Source organism: Leuciscus leuciscus (assembly GCF_965113295.1).
Source record: "Leuciscus leuciscus genome assembly, chromosome: 9".
In the NCBI taxonomy this organism is placed as follows: Eukaryota; Metazoa; Chordata; class Actinopteri; order Cypriniformes; family Leuciscidae; genus Leuciscus; species Leuciscus leuciscus.
The window spans coordinates 23,165,908-23,180,513 of record NC_138733.1 but is presented as its reverse complement, the minus strand read 5'-3'; the positions used below and the strand labels follow the sequence as shown (position 1 = coordinate 23,180,513).

At 44.1% G+C, this 14,606-nt stretch overlaps 1 protein-coding gene across 3 annotated transcripts in view; it reads right to left on the bottom strand.

Moving 5' to 3' along the window:
* The window catches only part of ankrd13b (ankyrin repeat domain 13B), a 36,961-nt gene that overhangs the window by 3,300 nt on the left and 19,055 nt on the right, over window positions 1-14,606 (bottom strand). The window contains exons 1-14 of one of the 3 annotated variants that reach the window (XM_082180520.1): window positions 13,324-14,600; window positions 12,910-13,045; window positions 7,782-7,906; window positions 7,346-7,391; window positions 7,095-7,238; window positions 6,635-6,869; window positions 6,353-6,419; window positions 5,028-5,109; window positions 4,281-4,345; window positions 3,977-4,107; window positions 2,086-2,243; window positions 1,779-1,955; window positions 1,336-1,499; window positions 91-167 (exon numbers count right to left, since the gene is read on the bottom strand). In XM_082180520.1, the coding sequence (XP_082036646.1) occupies window positions 91-167; window positions 1,336-1,499; window positions 1,779-1,955; window positions 2,086-2,243; window positions 3,977-4,107; window positions 4,281-4,345; window positions 5,028-5,109; window positions 6,353-6,419; window positions 6,635-6,869; window positions 7,095-7,238; window positions 7,346-7,391; window positions 7,782-7,906; window positions 12,910-13,045; window positions 13,324-13,410 (1,694 nt within the window). In that variant the 5' untranslated portion in view covers window positions 13,411-14,600. Of the gene's footprint in view, window positions 1-83; window positions 168-1,335; window positions 1,500-1,778; window positions 1,956-2,085; window positions 2,244-3,976; window positions 4,108-4,280; window positions 4,346-5,027; window positions 5,110-6,352; window positions 6,420-6,634; window positions 6,870-7,094; window positions 7,239-7,345; window positions 7,392-7,781; window positions 7,907-12,909; window positions 13,046-13,323; window positions 14,601-14,606 lie in introns of those variants that run through there. The other 2 variants (XM_082180521.1, XM_082180519.1) reach the window with 2 other exon arrangements.

The window sequence follows — 14,606 nt, the reverse complement described above, 5'->3', positions numbered from 1 at the left end:
TAAATGTGATGAGAGTGTGATGCTGTCCCTGCCTGTCGTGTGTGAGATGTGACTACAGGAGACAGTAGAAGCAGAATACTGACTGCAGACCTTTCATGTCGGCTGGGGTCACAGGACAGAGAGTGTGTTCCCGGCTTACTGTTGGTCAAAGCCTCCCAGATCGTCACCTGTGAGTGAAACAAATGGGGTATGTGTAAAAGAGGGGTGAAATGTTAAAGGAACACTCCACCGTTTTTTGAAATAGGGCTTATTCACCTTCTTTCCCACATTTAGATAGGTGGGCAAATGCATTTTTGTCTCAGTGCATGCATTGTTTTAGTTTGACAGGGTCGGCGTGAGCTTAGCTTAGCATAATGAATGGAATCCTTTGTTGCCAGCTAGCATGTCCTGAATAAAAGTGATATAAAAAAAAAAAAACCCTACCTAATTACTTCTTGTGGCCTGCGTATTCACAACAAGTACAAATAGTGATGCAGATTAACACTAGGCGATTTCCTAGGCAGATATTGACTTATATATTAAGGACTATATTAGGGGGAAGCACAGGCGAAGCACTGCTACTTGGGCGTGATATCTCTGCGCCCAAGTAGCAGTGCTTCGCCTGTGCTTCCCCCTAATATAGTCCCAAGTCAAAATCTGCATAGGAAATCGCCTAGTGTTAATCTGCATCGCTATTTGTACTTGTTGTGAATACGCAGGCCACAAGAAGTAATTAGGTGTTTTTTTTTATTTTTTTTTATCACTTTTACTCAGGACATGCTAGCTGGCAACAAAGGATTCCATTCATTATGCTAAGCTAAGCTAGCGCCAACCCTGTCAAACTAAAACAATGCATGCACTGAGACAAAAATGCATTTGCCCACCTATCTAAATGTAGGAAAGAAGGTGAATAAGCCCTATTTCAAAAAACGGTGGAGTGTTCCTTTAAGGGTTATTTTAACTTCCAGGGTTGCTGCTCTCTATAGGAATCTTAAGACTATAATTTAAAGAAGGCAATATCACAATTCTTTTTTTTTTTTACTCTCGGAAATGGCACTTTTCATGCAACTTGAGTAGCTAAAAAAAATTTGTGAACTCATTTGCATTATAAGGGCTTTACATACTCAACAAAATCTGGCTCCACATAGCTGTATATTAAACATCAAATATTCTCAGAATGACTGTTTGACTTTGTTACTTCATGCAGCATTTTTGGATCCAGTAAGGAAAGAAAATTAATTTGACGCCACGTTGTTTCGTGGTTGGTTAGGACATGGTGTAAAAAGGTATATTTCTCTATTTTGTGGACACCTATGTGCATCTGTTAACATGCAAGTGTGTGATTGCATCTCAGACCTGGTCATATTCTGATCCAGCCTCAATCAGGCTCTGCTGGATGGCATAATGTAGCAGATCATCCTCTTCTTCTCTAATGTTTTCCCTCTGGTTTCCTCCTAAAACGCTGTAGCCCCGCGGAGCCTCAAAAACACAAGGTGGGATCTCTCCTCCACGACATGAGTCTGATTTATACACAAACACAAAATCATGAGGACCGGTGCAGAATATTGTAGTTAAATGCATTGACCAGCAGATCTGAGTTACATCGGTACTACAGACAGCGCTATAAGAAATGCAATCATTAAACATTTATCCAATCAATTAGTCTCTGGCCATTAAAAATGGCAAATGCTTTGTCTGAACACGGTATTATTTTGTAACACCATATTTCTCAATCTGATCATCATCTTAAATAGCTTCTAACAAGCACATTTCCTTGATGGTAAAAGGTTGATTCTTACTTGTGGAGCTAGAGCTGGACACGCTGGAAGAGTCGCTGCCTGGAGACGGCGTCTCTGTCCTGGGACTGTCCTTTTGTCCGTCCCCTTCAGTGTCCACCCGGGGCAAAATACCCTCTTCACAACCATTCAGGTTCCCAAAGGTGATCCGAGCATTTAGGATGTGGTAGATGGGAATTTCTGTTGTGAAGAGATGTCATTGTTGCATTAGCCTGATAACTTAAATGTGTGTTTGTTTGTAACCATACTTTGAAAACACATTTTTAGGCATATAGCATGTTCTTTCCATTTTTTTCCCCCTTTCTCTTACCTATCTTGATTGGAAAGCCAGGAGGCAGACGTAAGGTGATGAAGTCCCTAAGCTTGGCGAACAGAGTGTTGGAGATGGCCATGAGGTCGATGATAGGAGCCACCTGCTCCTCCAGAGATAAAGGGTGAGATTCACACAACCACAGCTTGGCTTTGAACCTGGGAAAAAACATTAATTGTAAGGGCTGTGATACAGCAAGCTGACGGTCGGATGTTGGCCATCGATGATATCTGTCGGGCTACTTTTGTGGTGTGTTCCACACGTCAATTTAAGTCAGGTTAACGTCGCCGGCAGGGGCCATCGGTGAGAGATATCGCTCTGATTGGCTGTTCAGTTTAGCGAACGAAAAATAAAAACGAAAGTGATGAAAGCGAGCAAAGCTCAGACAGAGGGCTGTTTTAATTTTACATCATCTCGAGCCTTCCAATACGCCAATCTTTTCATTTAAAAATTGGCCGCCTGGAATGAAGAAAGTGATCAACATGATTGATATTCTAAATGGTAAGCATGCGCTGTGTTTTTTACGGTTTGTATATCTGCAGTCCTAGAATCGGTTTCCCTTTGTGAATGAAGAATATAGACTATTCATACCTACTGATATAGACAGGTATTTCCTTACACGCAGACGCAGAACGCACAAGCTAGTTGGCAGTCGCCTGTAGTCTTTAGTGTTCAAGTTCAGATTTCTGTCCCAGATGCAGCCGACACGAGGCGACAACACAGTCGAAAAAACACTAGTTCTTTGACGTCGGCTTGGCGTGTCACGGCCTTAAGACACTTGTGTGACCTCATACAGTCTTGGCAGTCCAGGAAAAGAGTGTAATCTTATGTGCCCTTGAAGTAGCGCAGTGTAATTTTAGTATTATTTATATACCATTATACCATATATATTTTGAAATCTCTCTATTTTTTTTTTATTTTTTTATGTGAACTGTAAAAAATTATATGATCAATAAGTTATGACAACATATGTTTTTACATTGCTTTAACTCATCAAAATAAGTTAAGCAATTTGAAACTTTTTTTATAAGTTCTACAAGATTCAACTAATTTTTAAAGTCAGTTTAATGTAATTTAAGTTGAAATGACTTAAACATCCAAGTTGATTGTACTTAAAAATTTAAGGCAGCAACTTATTTTTTACAGTGTGTGTCGATTTAAAAAATGGACTATTCTATAATATAGATAATACCAAATATATATAATCTATATATCAGTTAGCGGAAAGCAAATCTGTAGTGAATTGTAATGAATGATTAGGCAAATTATTTTAATTTACCTGCTGCATTTCAACAATTTCACACAAAAGTGTGATGTACAGAACAGCTGATAGACAACAAGTGTATAATCACTCGACTTTCATGGTTTGCTTTATGTTACAAACATTTAGTTTTGATACCATGTTTAAATAAGTGATGGAAATTAAACATTTGTATAATTTTGAATTCAGATGTAGTTATTTGGGTTTATCGTTTACAATATAAGAATTTTTTTTATTTTGTTTAGGCTACTTCCATGTTATGTTTCCCGCTTGAATGCGTGACATCATAATAACAGATGCCCAACTGTGAGGCACAAGTTTCCCAGGTGCACATAAAGGCAGCATCATAAGACTATTCAAAGAGGAACACATCTCATTAGTAATGATTTTAGGTGGGTAAGTATCATTATTACTATTGTTCATACTTAGGATTTGCATTTAAATAAACCTTTTATATTTATATTTACATTTTTGCATTTATTTTGCTAGGACTCTTTGAGGAGAGATGGGAAACAATTGGAGAGGAGAGAGTGGAATGGGACTGGGAAAGGATCACATTTTCTGCAGATAATCTAGGTATTTAAAATGTTTCAAAATGAAAATGAAAGCAGAGTTGGGTTGAAACACTACCTTTGTGTTTTGGTGGTGAGGTGACAGGGCTGGCCGATGTCTCTCTGACTCATGTTGGGATTAAAGTACTCCTCAGCCGTCAAGGCCAATGGGTTCGTTGAGGGGCAGGATATCTGAGTCACCATTGTGTGCTGTAAAACACATACACACACACACACACACACACACACACACACACACACACACACACACACACACACACACACACTTAATTTGAGGCTACAGAAGAGACATAATACTAGAAAAGCACTTTAGATGTCTTGATGATAAATGAGCAGATTCTTGAAAGGCTCCTTTCACTCACTCCGTTGTTAGGCCCCATGTGCTGTTCAGCGATACCCAGGAAGGATTGCAGAGGTGTCTTGCCGCCTGAGACAAAAACGCAACACACAGCAGGTCATATTACAGAAGATGTGCACAATCCCAAGGATCTGTATTACATCACAGTAACAGTCGACGAGACAAAGACACTGTTTGTTTGGAAAAAAATCTGAGTGGGCATTGAAATAATGAATCATCATATTCACTACGGCATGCCTACCAATGCACACGCTCATTGTGTTTTGTTGAATAGAGAAAAAACCAGCATATGCGCTTAAAAAACTAAATTTCTTAATCAGTATTTTTGTCCTTAAATGCTATTTTTCACCAAGTAAAAATAGTATTATTGTGAAATATTATTACAATTTAATGGTTCTCTATTTTAATATATTTAAAAAAGTAATTTATTCCCGTTGCCACTGCTGAAAAATCCAGCTGTGGAAACCATGATATATTTTTTTAGGATTCTTTGATGAACAGAAATTTCAAAAGAATAGCATTCTTTTTTTAAATAGAAAAATTACTGTCAATTTTGATCGAATGAATGTATCCTTGCTGAATAAAGTGTCAACTTGTTTAAAAAAAAATCATACCCTAAACTTTCAAACAGTTATTGTATTGAATTAATATAATAATTTTAAATGTGTGATTGAGATTTCTGAAAATATAGATAAATGTCAATGTGGGCATGTGAAGATTGTGATTTGAGAAACAAATTGGTCAAACGTACCTTTGGGTTTTGTTTTGTGCTGGTCAGTGAGATGGTCAGTGCGTGTTCGTGTGATTAGCTCAACATTAGAGGCACAGTAAACCTGCAGCAAAGACATATGAGAATATTAGTTGATCATTTGTTTGTTAATCTGCCACATTATATCCCTGACAAAATTAAAACACTCGCTTATCATACAAGGGAATGCTGTTCATGGACTTGACATTTCAAAATAAGGAGAACTCTGAAGCAGGTTTAGCTTTACTGATTGTAGTGTAGACACTAGATAGCTTAGCAGATTGAAATGAGAGCAGTTTACGTCATGTCGCATCTCTGCACTCTATTCCAGTGTATTGGGTGTAACCAAATGTTGTTTCATAGCAATTGGTTCCTTTCCAATCGGGTCAATGGATGAAAGCGAGCTAAAGTTTGCAACTGTGAAACACTAAGTGAATCAAGGCATAAGTGCATGAATATGAATTGGGTCATAGAGACGTTGCTTGGTAACCTTCCAGGAGTGTCCAGTCAAGTACCTTAATTACTATTCATGAGCCAAGCCTTCACCCATAGTGGATATGTCAATTTGCCAGCTAATTACTGCACAATTAAACAGCCTTCCAATTAGCCAAGGATAACTGTCAAGATAAAAAAAGATATTTAACTTGAAAGCGCTTATCAGCTAAAGTGTTTAATTACCATTATCATACATCAATACAACTTGTGTTTCTGAATACTGTGGAGATGATTCTTAACAGAATTTTTCCGTGCCAGTTGTTATGAGTAGTCTGTGTCTGTTTATGTTTTGGGTGGGTTTGACACGTTTTAGTTCAGTTTCCTGTGTTTCAGTTTGTTTCTATGGTTTTTCATTGATTAATTAAGTTATACAACTGTGGCTTGTTTTGTTGATTGGTTAGTTGGCTCTATTTAGGCCCTGGCTGTGTCCGAAATTGCATACTCTCTTGAGTAGGTACTTATTTTGAATAAGTAATTACTTCACGACCAAAAAAAAAAAAAAAAAAAAAATATATATACTATACTATACTCATATAGTATGAGTGTGTGTATATCCAGTATATCCAGCTGTATATAAAGAGCTGAGTGATCATTTAGTTGTTGTTTTTTTGCAACAAAATAAAAAGTTCGGCAGTTGAGATTTACTATTTATAGTATATATTGCTTTACATGAGTATACTGTAAGTATTTAGGTAAAGTAGGCTCTACTTTACATCCAACTTTTGATATATAAAATCTTAAATTTTTCAGTGATATAATGAAATTCATCTGTTTTGCATTTTCTTTTATATTATCAGCAATTTGAGTGAGATTTACAATGATATAAGCCATACCTTTGATTCATACCCGTTCACCACCTCTGTTTTCTCACTCCGCCAGCCAAGAATGCCTGTTTTATTCCTGCAGAGACAACCGGGCACGTTACCAGGTGGCCGACGTGCCGTGCAGACAGAGGTGAGTCCAATATCACACATTTTATGATGAAGCTTATCCCAAAAGTGCTGGCTCACACTCTCAGCTTTACAGTAAAGCCAAAATAATAGGTTACGATGCCCTTCCTGTCTAAAATTTTAATTGCCGACAATGACTTGGCAATTGTTATGTTATGTGCTCACCTCTCAAAGGAGATGTTCCTGGTGTCAAGCTGCGTGGCCACCACGGGAGCGGATAGACGGGCCGCCACCTGTTCATCGCTGGGCTGCAGCGCCCCCAGAAGGTTCAAAGCGGTTGTGCACGATCTGGGGGTGGGGGTGGAGGAGGGGGAGGCGGGAGAGGAAGTGTGGCACGGCAGCGTCTCGCAAAACACCAGCTGTCTGTCATGATCCACTTCCATTACCATGGCGCTGGAGTCTGAATGACAGGTGGAGAGAGAGCGCAAAAGGAAGGAAGCCAATTAGAGACTGTGGCGAAGTGAGAATGAGGTTGTTTCCATGCCAATGATGGCTTGTTTGAAAGAAAGCTAAGCGAGAAGTGGCATTGACAACAAAAGCGCAGATCAAACCCCAAATCTGATTTGAAGGTAACAGGCAGTTCAGCAACAAAAATCAGTGCAGGAAAAAAAGCCATCGCACTCACCTTGACCCCTGAATATAAAGCTGCGATTGCCTCTTTGCCAGGTCATCTGCTCAAATCCCATGAGTGTTGTGTCCACCCGCAGGCACTGGCCACTCTTCCAAACCCGATATGTGTCACTCGGACAGATACGAGACACGAGCGGAACTGGAAATAGAGGGAGAGTTCAACAATAGCAGGACATGAGGATGTGGAAAGAGGAAGAGCCTGTCCAAACATACTATTTACAGATGATTACAGCACGTATGACCTACCCCAGCTTGTAAACTCCCATTTCATCTCCACGTAAAAATCCTGCGCCTGACATACAAGAAGGAGAGAGAAGGTTAGTGCGTACAGTGGGAGGCCGAAAGTGAGAGACAGATCGCTCTGCAGGGAAAGACATGAATAATAAAACTCCCGGAGAGATGAGGAGCGGGGAGAACCAGAGAGCTTGCACATCCGTCATAAGCAAAGGAAGAAAGCTACAGGGGCGCTCAAGGTTGAAAGAAAAACTGGTAAAGACAAGGAAAAGAGAGGTCCTGCAAACAAACCCAGTGGTTCCCTATTAACCTGTTTGTTTGTATATCTGTATGCAAGAATCTACTGGAATGAGGGCTCAGGTGTGCAGGCAGCAGGTGCTTGTTACGATGCTGTTTGTTAAGCTCATGCCTGGTTGTTTTGTCATTAACAGGTTCAGGGTTTATTTACCTGTCGGAGTCTCTCCAGCAGTCGCGGGATCCCTGCCAGTCTCTTAGTGGTGCGCTGATAGTCACGGTAACGCAGCACCAGCCGCACCAGCTCCGGGTTACGCGTGCTAATGGCCTCCTGCAACACTGACAGACAGAAGGTAAAGTTTCAAGAGACACCAAAATTAGGGATGCATGATATATTTATGCTATTTAGTTTATTTATTCAGTAGCTTTGCCATCATTAAATGCTCACTTAAAGTTAATCTTTAAAAACACTAATAAATGTATAAACACTAATGCTTTTTATATAATTTTTATTCTGTACATGATATTGTTGAGATGCCTAAATATACCAGTACCATTTAAAAAATATATATAATTTTTTTGGAGTTTTATTATGAATTTATTTAAACACAATGACTTTCTTTTTATTCTTATTATTACTCTGTGTTGTAGCGCTTTGGGTTTGAGAAAAGTGCAATATAAATAAAATATATTATTATAATAATTAAAACAATAGAACTTCACTATATTCCAGAAATCAGTTATGGGCCTTTATTACCTTTCAAAAGTTTGAGGTTGGTAAGACTTTATTAATGTTTTCAAAAAAAGCTCTTATGCTCACCAAGGCTGCAATTATTTGATCTAAAATTGTGTAATATTATTACCAATTAAAATATTCTATGTTTTCTATTTTAAAATGTAATTTATTCCTGTGATCAAAGCTGAATGTTCAGCATCACTACTCCAGTCTTCAGTGTCACATGATCCTTCAGAAATCATTCTAATATGCTGATTTCATATTATTATCAATGTTGAAAACGTATCGGTTACCTAACGTAACCTCTGTTCTCTCTAGAAGAGGGAACGAGTATTGCGTAAGTAGCTTACGCTGCGGGAAAAGTCATCTTTCTCGAGATATGAAGCCAAAAATTATCCTTAATTTTTAAAATCTTGTCAACGCAGTGCAGCAGCACGCAGACCTAGAGCAGTCTGTCGTTCCTTCGTTCAGGCGACCCGGCACGTGCGTGGCTCTCAGCGAGCGCAGTGAGTGCTGGGCCCACACAAGGAGGCGTTCCGCCAGGGTGCAGAGCGCTTTGGATCTGACACCGCCTTGACGGTTCACATAGGCCACCACTGACATATTGTCCGTACGGACTAGTACATGGTGGCCCTGTAGGTATGGGAGGAAGTGCTTGAGCGCGTTCTCGACCGCCAGCATCTCTAGACAGTTTATATGAAGGCGATTCTCCTGGTCTGCCCAAAGGCCATAGACCGGTCTGCCCTCGAAGAGCGCTCCCCAACCTCGGTTGGACGCGTCTGTCGAGATAACTTTCCGGTGCGAGACAACTCCCATCGTCACTCCTGTGCGATACCATTCGGCTGCCAGCCAGGGCTGCAGGGCTGAGACACAGCCCTGATTCACCCTGACTCGTAAGCTGCCGGCAGTCCAGGCTCGGCGAGGCACTCACGCTTTCAGCCAGCGTTGAAGCGGGCGCATGCGCATGCGCAGTAAGCCCAGCTGGAGCACCGCTGCAGCTGAAGCCATATGCCCCAGGATTCGCTGGAATGTCCTCAGCGGAGCCTGACTGCCCGTCTGGAAAGACGCGGCGAGATGTCGAATGCGGCGCGCGCGCTGCTCTGACAATCTGGCCGTCATAGCCACCGAGTCCAGTTCTATTCCGAGAAAGGAAATCGACTGACGGGGCAGTAGTGAGCTCTTGGTCCAGTTGACTGAGAGACCCAGGCTTTCCAGATGACTGAGAAGCGCTGTTCTGTGAGACAAAAGCTCTGTCTCTGACTGCGCCAGAATTAGCCAGTCGTCCAGATAGTTCAGTATCCGCATCCCCTGTCTTCTCAAGGGAGAGAGAGCCGTGTCCATGCACTTCGTAAATGTACGGGGTGCCAAAGATAGACCGAACGGCAGGACGGTGTACTGATATACCCGACCGTCGAAGGCGAATCTCAAGAATGGCCTGTGACGGGGTGTTATCTGGATCTGAAAATATGCGTCCTTCAGATCGAGAGAGATAAACCAGTCTCCCGGGCGAATTTGCGCGAGAATCTGCCTGGTTGTAATCATTTTGAACGGCCGTCTCATGAGAGCTTTGTTCAAATGTCTCAGATCTAAAATAGGTCTCAGCGCTCCGTCCTTCTTGGGTACGAGGAAATAACGGCTGTAAAAGCCTGACTCGCTCAGAGAAGGATGCACCTGTTCTATAGCCCCCTTGTGCAGCAAGTTTTGCTATTTCTGCCTGAAGCAGATGCGCCACTTCCTTGTTCACTCTCGTCTCGGTTCGTGCTAAAAAGCGCGGTGGACGGCGAGCGAATTGAAGCGAATAGCCGTGCATTATAGTATTCAGCACCCATTCTGACACGCCCTGGATAGCTTGCCATGCTTTCGCACACATTGCTAGGGGTCGAATGGTCTCTGGGTTCAGATCGCCACACTGCACGGGATGGGGAACCTGTATCAGAGAGGATGGGGCGGCGCACACGCCGCCGGTGCTCGAATACGGGGGCTCGCAGACAGTGGTGACCGGCTGTACAGCACGCAACGGCTCGGTCGCTGTGGACGGAGCACATTTTGTTGCTAGAAACCCGTGGCGCGAGAGCGGCATGGGGGTTAACGTGTTTGTTAGTAAGTGCGCGCGCTCGTGAGCGGGCACAGGGCTTACAATCGCAACACGGCCAGTGTTTGGGAGCTTTAGAGGATCTGCGTCCCGGGATAACTGTGTGACAGAGCGGGCAGTGGGTAGGTGTGGGCACAGAATTGTGGGCACATTCCCTACACTTAGCACTCCAGCGGCGCGTGCCCGCTTTATGACAGTGCGCTCTGTGAGCGTTACCGGGGAGATCGTGTTTGTGTGTAGTGGTGAACACGGGGGTGTGGCCACATTTTCTACACTCATGACACCTTCGGCGTGAGCCGGAAAACCCGGTCTGTGGCGGCTGGCTGAGCGCGATCTAGGGCGGCCGCCCTGGCGTCGCTGCGAAGACGGAGGCTGAGCAGAGCGCTGTGACGAGCTGCGTGCAGGAGGCTGATTCTGAGAGCGGCCTGCAGAGGAGCTCGAGCGGCGGGGCAGGAAGAGGTTCATAGCCTGCGACGCCTTCTGTACCTCCGAGAAACGTTCCACAATCCCACTGACCGCTGGGCCAAAAAGACCGGAGGGAGAGAGCGAGGCGTTGAGGAAAACGGAGCGCTCAGATTCGCTCATATCCGCCAGCGTCAACCAAAGGTGCCTTTCGATGACGGTGAGCGAGGCCATAGATCTTCCGATGGCTTGTGCAGCGGACTTAGTGGCGCGAAGCGAGAGGTCCGTCGCGCTGCGCAGGTCCGTCAGTGCATCTTGATCCAGGCCTTTCTCGTCCAGTTCGCGGAGGAGATCGGCCTGGAGAATCTGAAGCACAGCCATGGAGTGCAGGGCGGAAGCAGCCTGGCCGGCGGCAGCAAAGGCGCGGCCGACGAGAGCTGATGTGGTCCTGCAGGCCTTGGACGGCAGGGCAGACTTTGAGCGCCATCTGGCGGATGGCGGGCAAAGGTGCGTTGCCACAGCTTCCTCAACCGGGGGAATCTGTGTGTATCCCTTCTCGGCGGCTCCGTCCACTTGGGAGAGAGTCGAAGAGGCCGGAGAGCGGAGTCTAGCGGAGAACGGGGCGTTCCACGACTTCGAGAGCTCAGTGTGGAGCTCAGGCAGGAAGGGTGCTGACCTAGAGGCAGGCGCTTGGCGGCGGCTAGGCAGAAAACACCTGTCGAGCCTGTTGGGCGCGGGCGCCTTCGGTGGGGACCAGTCGAGTCCCAATTGGTCGACCGCTTTGGTGAGGAGGCGGAGAAGTTCCGCGTCGACACTGGAGCGGGACCGGCTAGACTCCTGTGTTGAGGATGAGGAGCGGTGAGAACCCGACCACTCCTCGCTGTCCGAGGCTAAAATAGAGCAGCTGTCTGCGATAGCAGCGTGGTCCGCTTCATCCTCTGAGGCGACGGCAGTGCGGGCAGAGGCCGGCCGCTGCGCGTCGGGAAGGGGGGGAGGAGAAGGAGATAGCGAGGCTCGTGGGAGGGGCTCCGGCGAGCGCTCAGCTACTGCTGCAGGTTCCGGTGGCCTCTGAGAGCGGCGTTTCTTCTTACGCGGCCCGGTGGAGGTAGACGGAGAGACAGCGGGAGCGTCAAACAAGGCGAGTCGAGCCCGCAGGGTCGACATCGGCAGTTCTTCGCACAGTTCGCAGCCGCCCGAAGAGAGGGCGATGGCTGCGTGGTCCGGTCCCAGGCAGAGAGCGCAGATAACATGGCGGTCCCTGTCGCTGAACGGAGCTTTGCAGGAAATGCAAGGCATCTTAAATAATGCAAAAAAAAGATATAATCGCCGGATGGCGAAGCAGGCAGGGATGCTGAAGGCGGCGAAGTCGGCCGGCTTCCTCAGGCGAATCCTCGGCTTGCAGGTCGCTTGATTCGACGGCGGCTTCCTCAGAGTCCAGCGATGCGGAGAGCTTCGCTGAAGAGACAAAAATCAGAGAAAGCAGCCTCCGAGCCTTCTTTTATAAGCCTCTGACGGGCCGTGACGCGTGAGGGCGCTGAGCGCCCCCATTGGGCGTGATGTCACGCTAGGCTCACTGGTAGGCTGCTGCAGTTGCCGCAGGGCAGCCAATGAGCACGCTAGATAGCCTGCTCTAGGTCTGCGTGCTGCTGCACTGCGTTGACAAGATTTTAAAAATTAAGGATAATTTTTGGCTTCATATCTCGAGAAAGATGACTTTTCCCGCAGCGTAAGCTATTTACGCAATACGAGAGAACCTCTCGTAAGAGAACTGTTGTGCTGCTTAATATTTTTGTTTAAACTGGGATACATTTTTTTTCAGGATTATTTGATAAATAGAAAGAGCAGCATTTATTTGAAATAGAAATATTTTGTAACATTTAAATGTCTTTACAGTCTTTTGATCAATTTAAAGCATAATGTTTTTAAATAAAATTTTATTTTTCATTTAATTTCATTCAACAATTTAACAATTTAATTTCATTCAACAATTTAACAATTTAATTTCTAAACAACAAAAATCTTACCAACCCCAAACTTTTGAACGGTATAGTGTAAATAATTATCAGATTATCATATTGGCCAGAAAGTGGCTGGAGTTTCTTGCTGTATTACCTGTCCAGCAATTTCTGTTTTCTTTGCTGACATCAGCTCCATGCTGGACTAACAGACGGGCACAGTCTAAATGACCCAGTGTCACGGCCAGGTGCAAAGGAGTCCGACCCCGTGGGTCCAACACTTCTAAATCAACCTTTAAGACAAAGAGAGAGATTTGTTTTATTGACCACTTCATGCAGTAAAATATTTGACAAACACAATTTTATGTTTCTGCCCTAGAACAGAGATCTGACAGAGCAGTGGCCTAGTGGTTGACGCATGTTCTCCAGAGATGCAGAGCTTTTGTGCTAAAATACAGGTTTGAATAAGACATTGAGTCCCAACCCATTCCCCCCTATTTTTTTCTACTGTTCTATTAAGCCATGAGCAATTTTGCTTTCTATTTTTAATTTTTCTTGTTCATCACTGTACCTCATCAAAGTTGTTACTCCAGTAGTAACGACAGAAGGTCTGGACTCCATAGCAGCTTTCATTGGCCAAGGACCACCCAGAGTCCATCTGACTGACTTGTAAAGCAACCAATCACAGTTTGTTTTGTTCAGAGTCATGTTTAGGGGCGTGAAAATGTAACATCAATTTCCCTACAATAACAGACCGGCGTGTAATACTTTTGAAAACCCAGCGTTTAGTTGATCCTGATAAGCGCACATTGTCACAGTTTGTAAACACGACGGCTTTCTTCTTCTATGAGGGGTTTTGGTGTCACAATGGGGTTTTTTTTTCCAGGCGGACCGTTAAAAACGTTACACACATCTCCCGAAAATCCTGTAGGATTCATCCAATCAGATGACGACTTCGAAACTTCTGAAGTGTTTCCAATTTTGTGTGCCATATGCATCAGACATTCAGCCAAATGTCTGTCTCAAACCCCTTGATCTAAACCACTCCACCTAACCGTCAGTCACGTATATCTGCCATGTTGTAGTTGTTTTTGTTTTTTTACACTTTTTATTCGTGTTTGTAGTTCTTAACCAAATCTTCCAAAGCGCGATGGGTTGGGGGCAATACCATGGGTCCACACTTCGAAAATCGACCGGAAACAGTAGACCATCCGGGGACTTTTGGCATACTCTTTTCAAACATACTGCTTTGGGACAAACTTAATCTTATCTTACACACTATTTTGGATGGATAGTATGCACATTGGGACGCAGGGTGACACTAATCCAGTAGTGCTGGATTCTGGATTCCAACATTCACCTTTCTTCTGAGGAACACAAAAGAAGATACATTTAAAGAATGTCTCTTAAGGTCCAGTGTTGTTTTAGTATCTCATTGACTTTCAAAATATCCTGGTTTGCGTTCCGCTGAAGAAAGAAATGAGGGTGAGTAAATGATGACATCATTTTCATTTTTGTGTGAACTATCCTTTTAACTGCAGTATATGAGAATCTTGAGAAAGCCGTCAGAAAGAAGGAAAGAAATCCCCCATTCTGGCCACCTGCTATGCAGAAAGAATAACAGGTAAGAGGAAAAGATGGCAGAAGTGAAAGAGAGCGATGGAAAAGAGAAGTGACAGGCGATAATTAAGGCATCACACTCGAACATGACACAGACCGCGCTCACATGCCACGGTGAGAAATACTTCCAACACTCAAACTGAGATCCGCGCTAAGGACACTGTGATTCCACGGTTGTGAAAACCAGCGGCGTGCCATATTGTTTCCTCCAGCTTCTCATCCGAGTGATCTCTC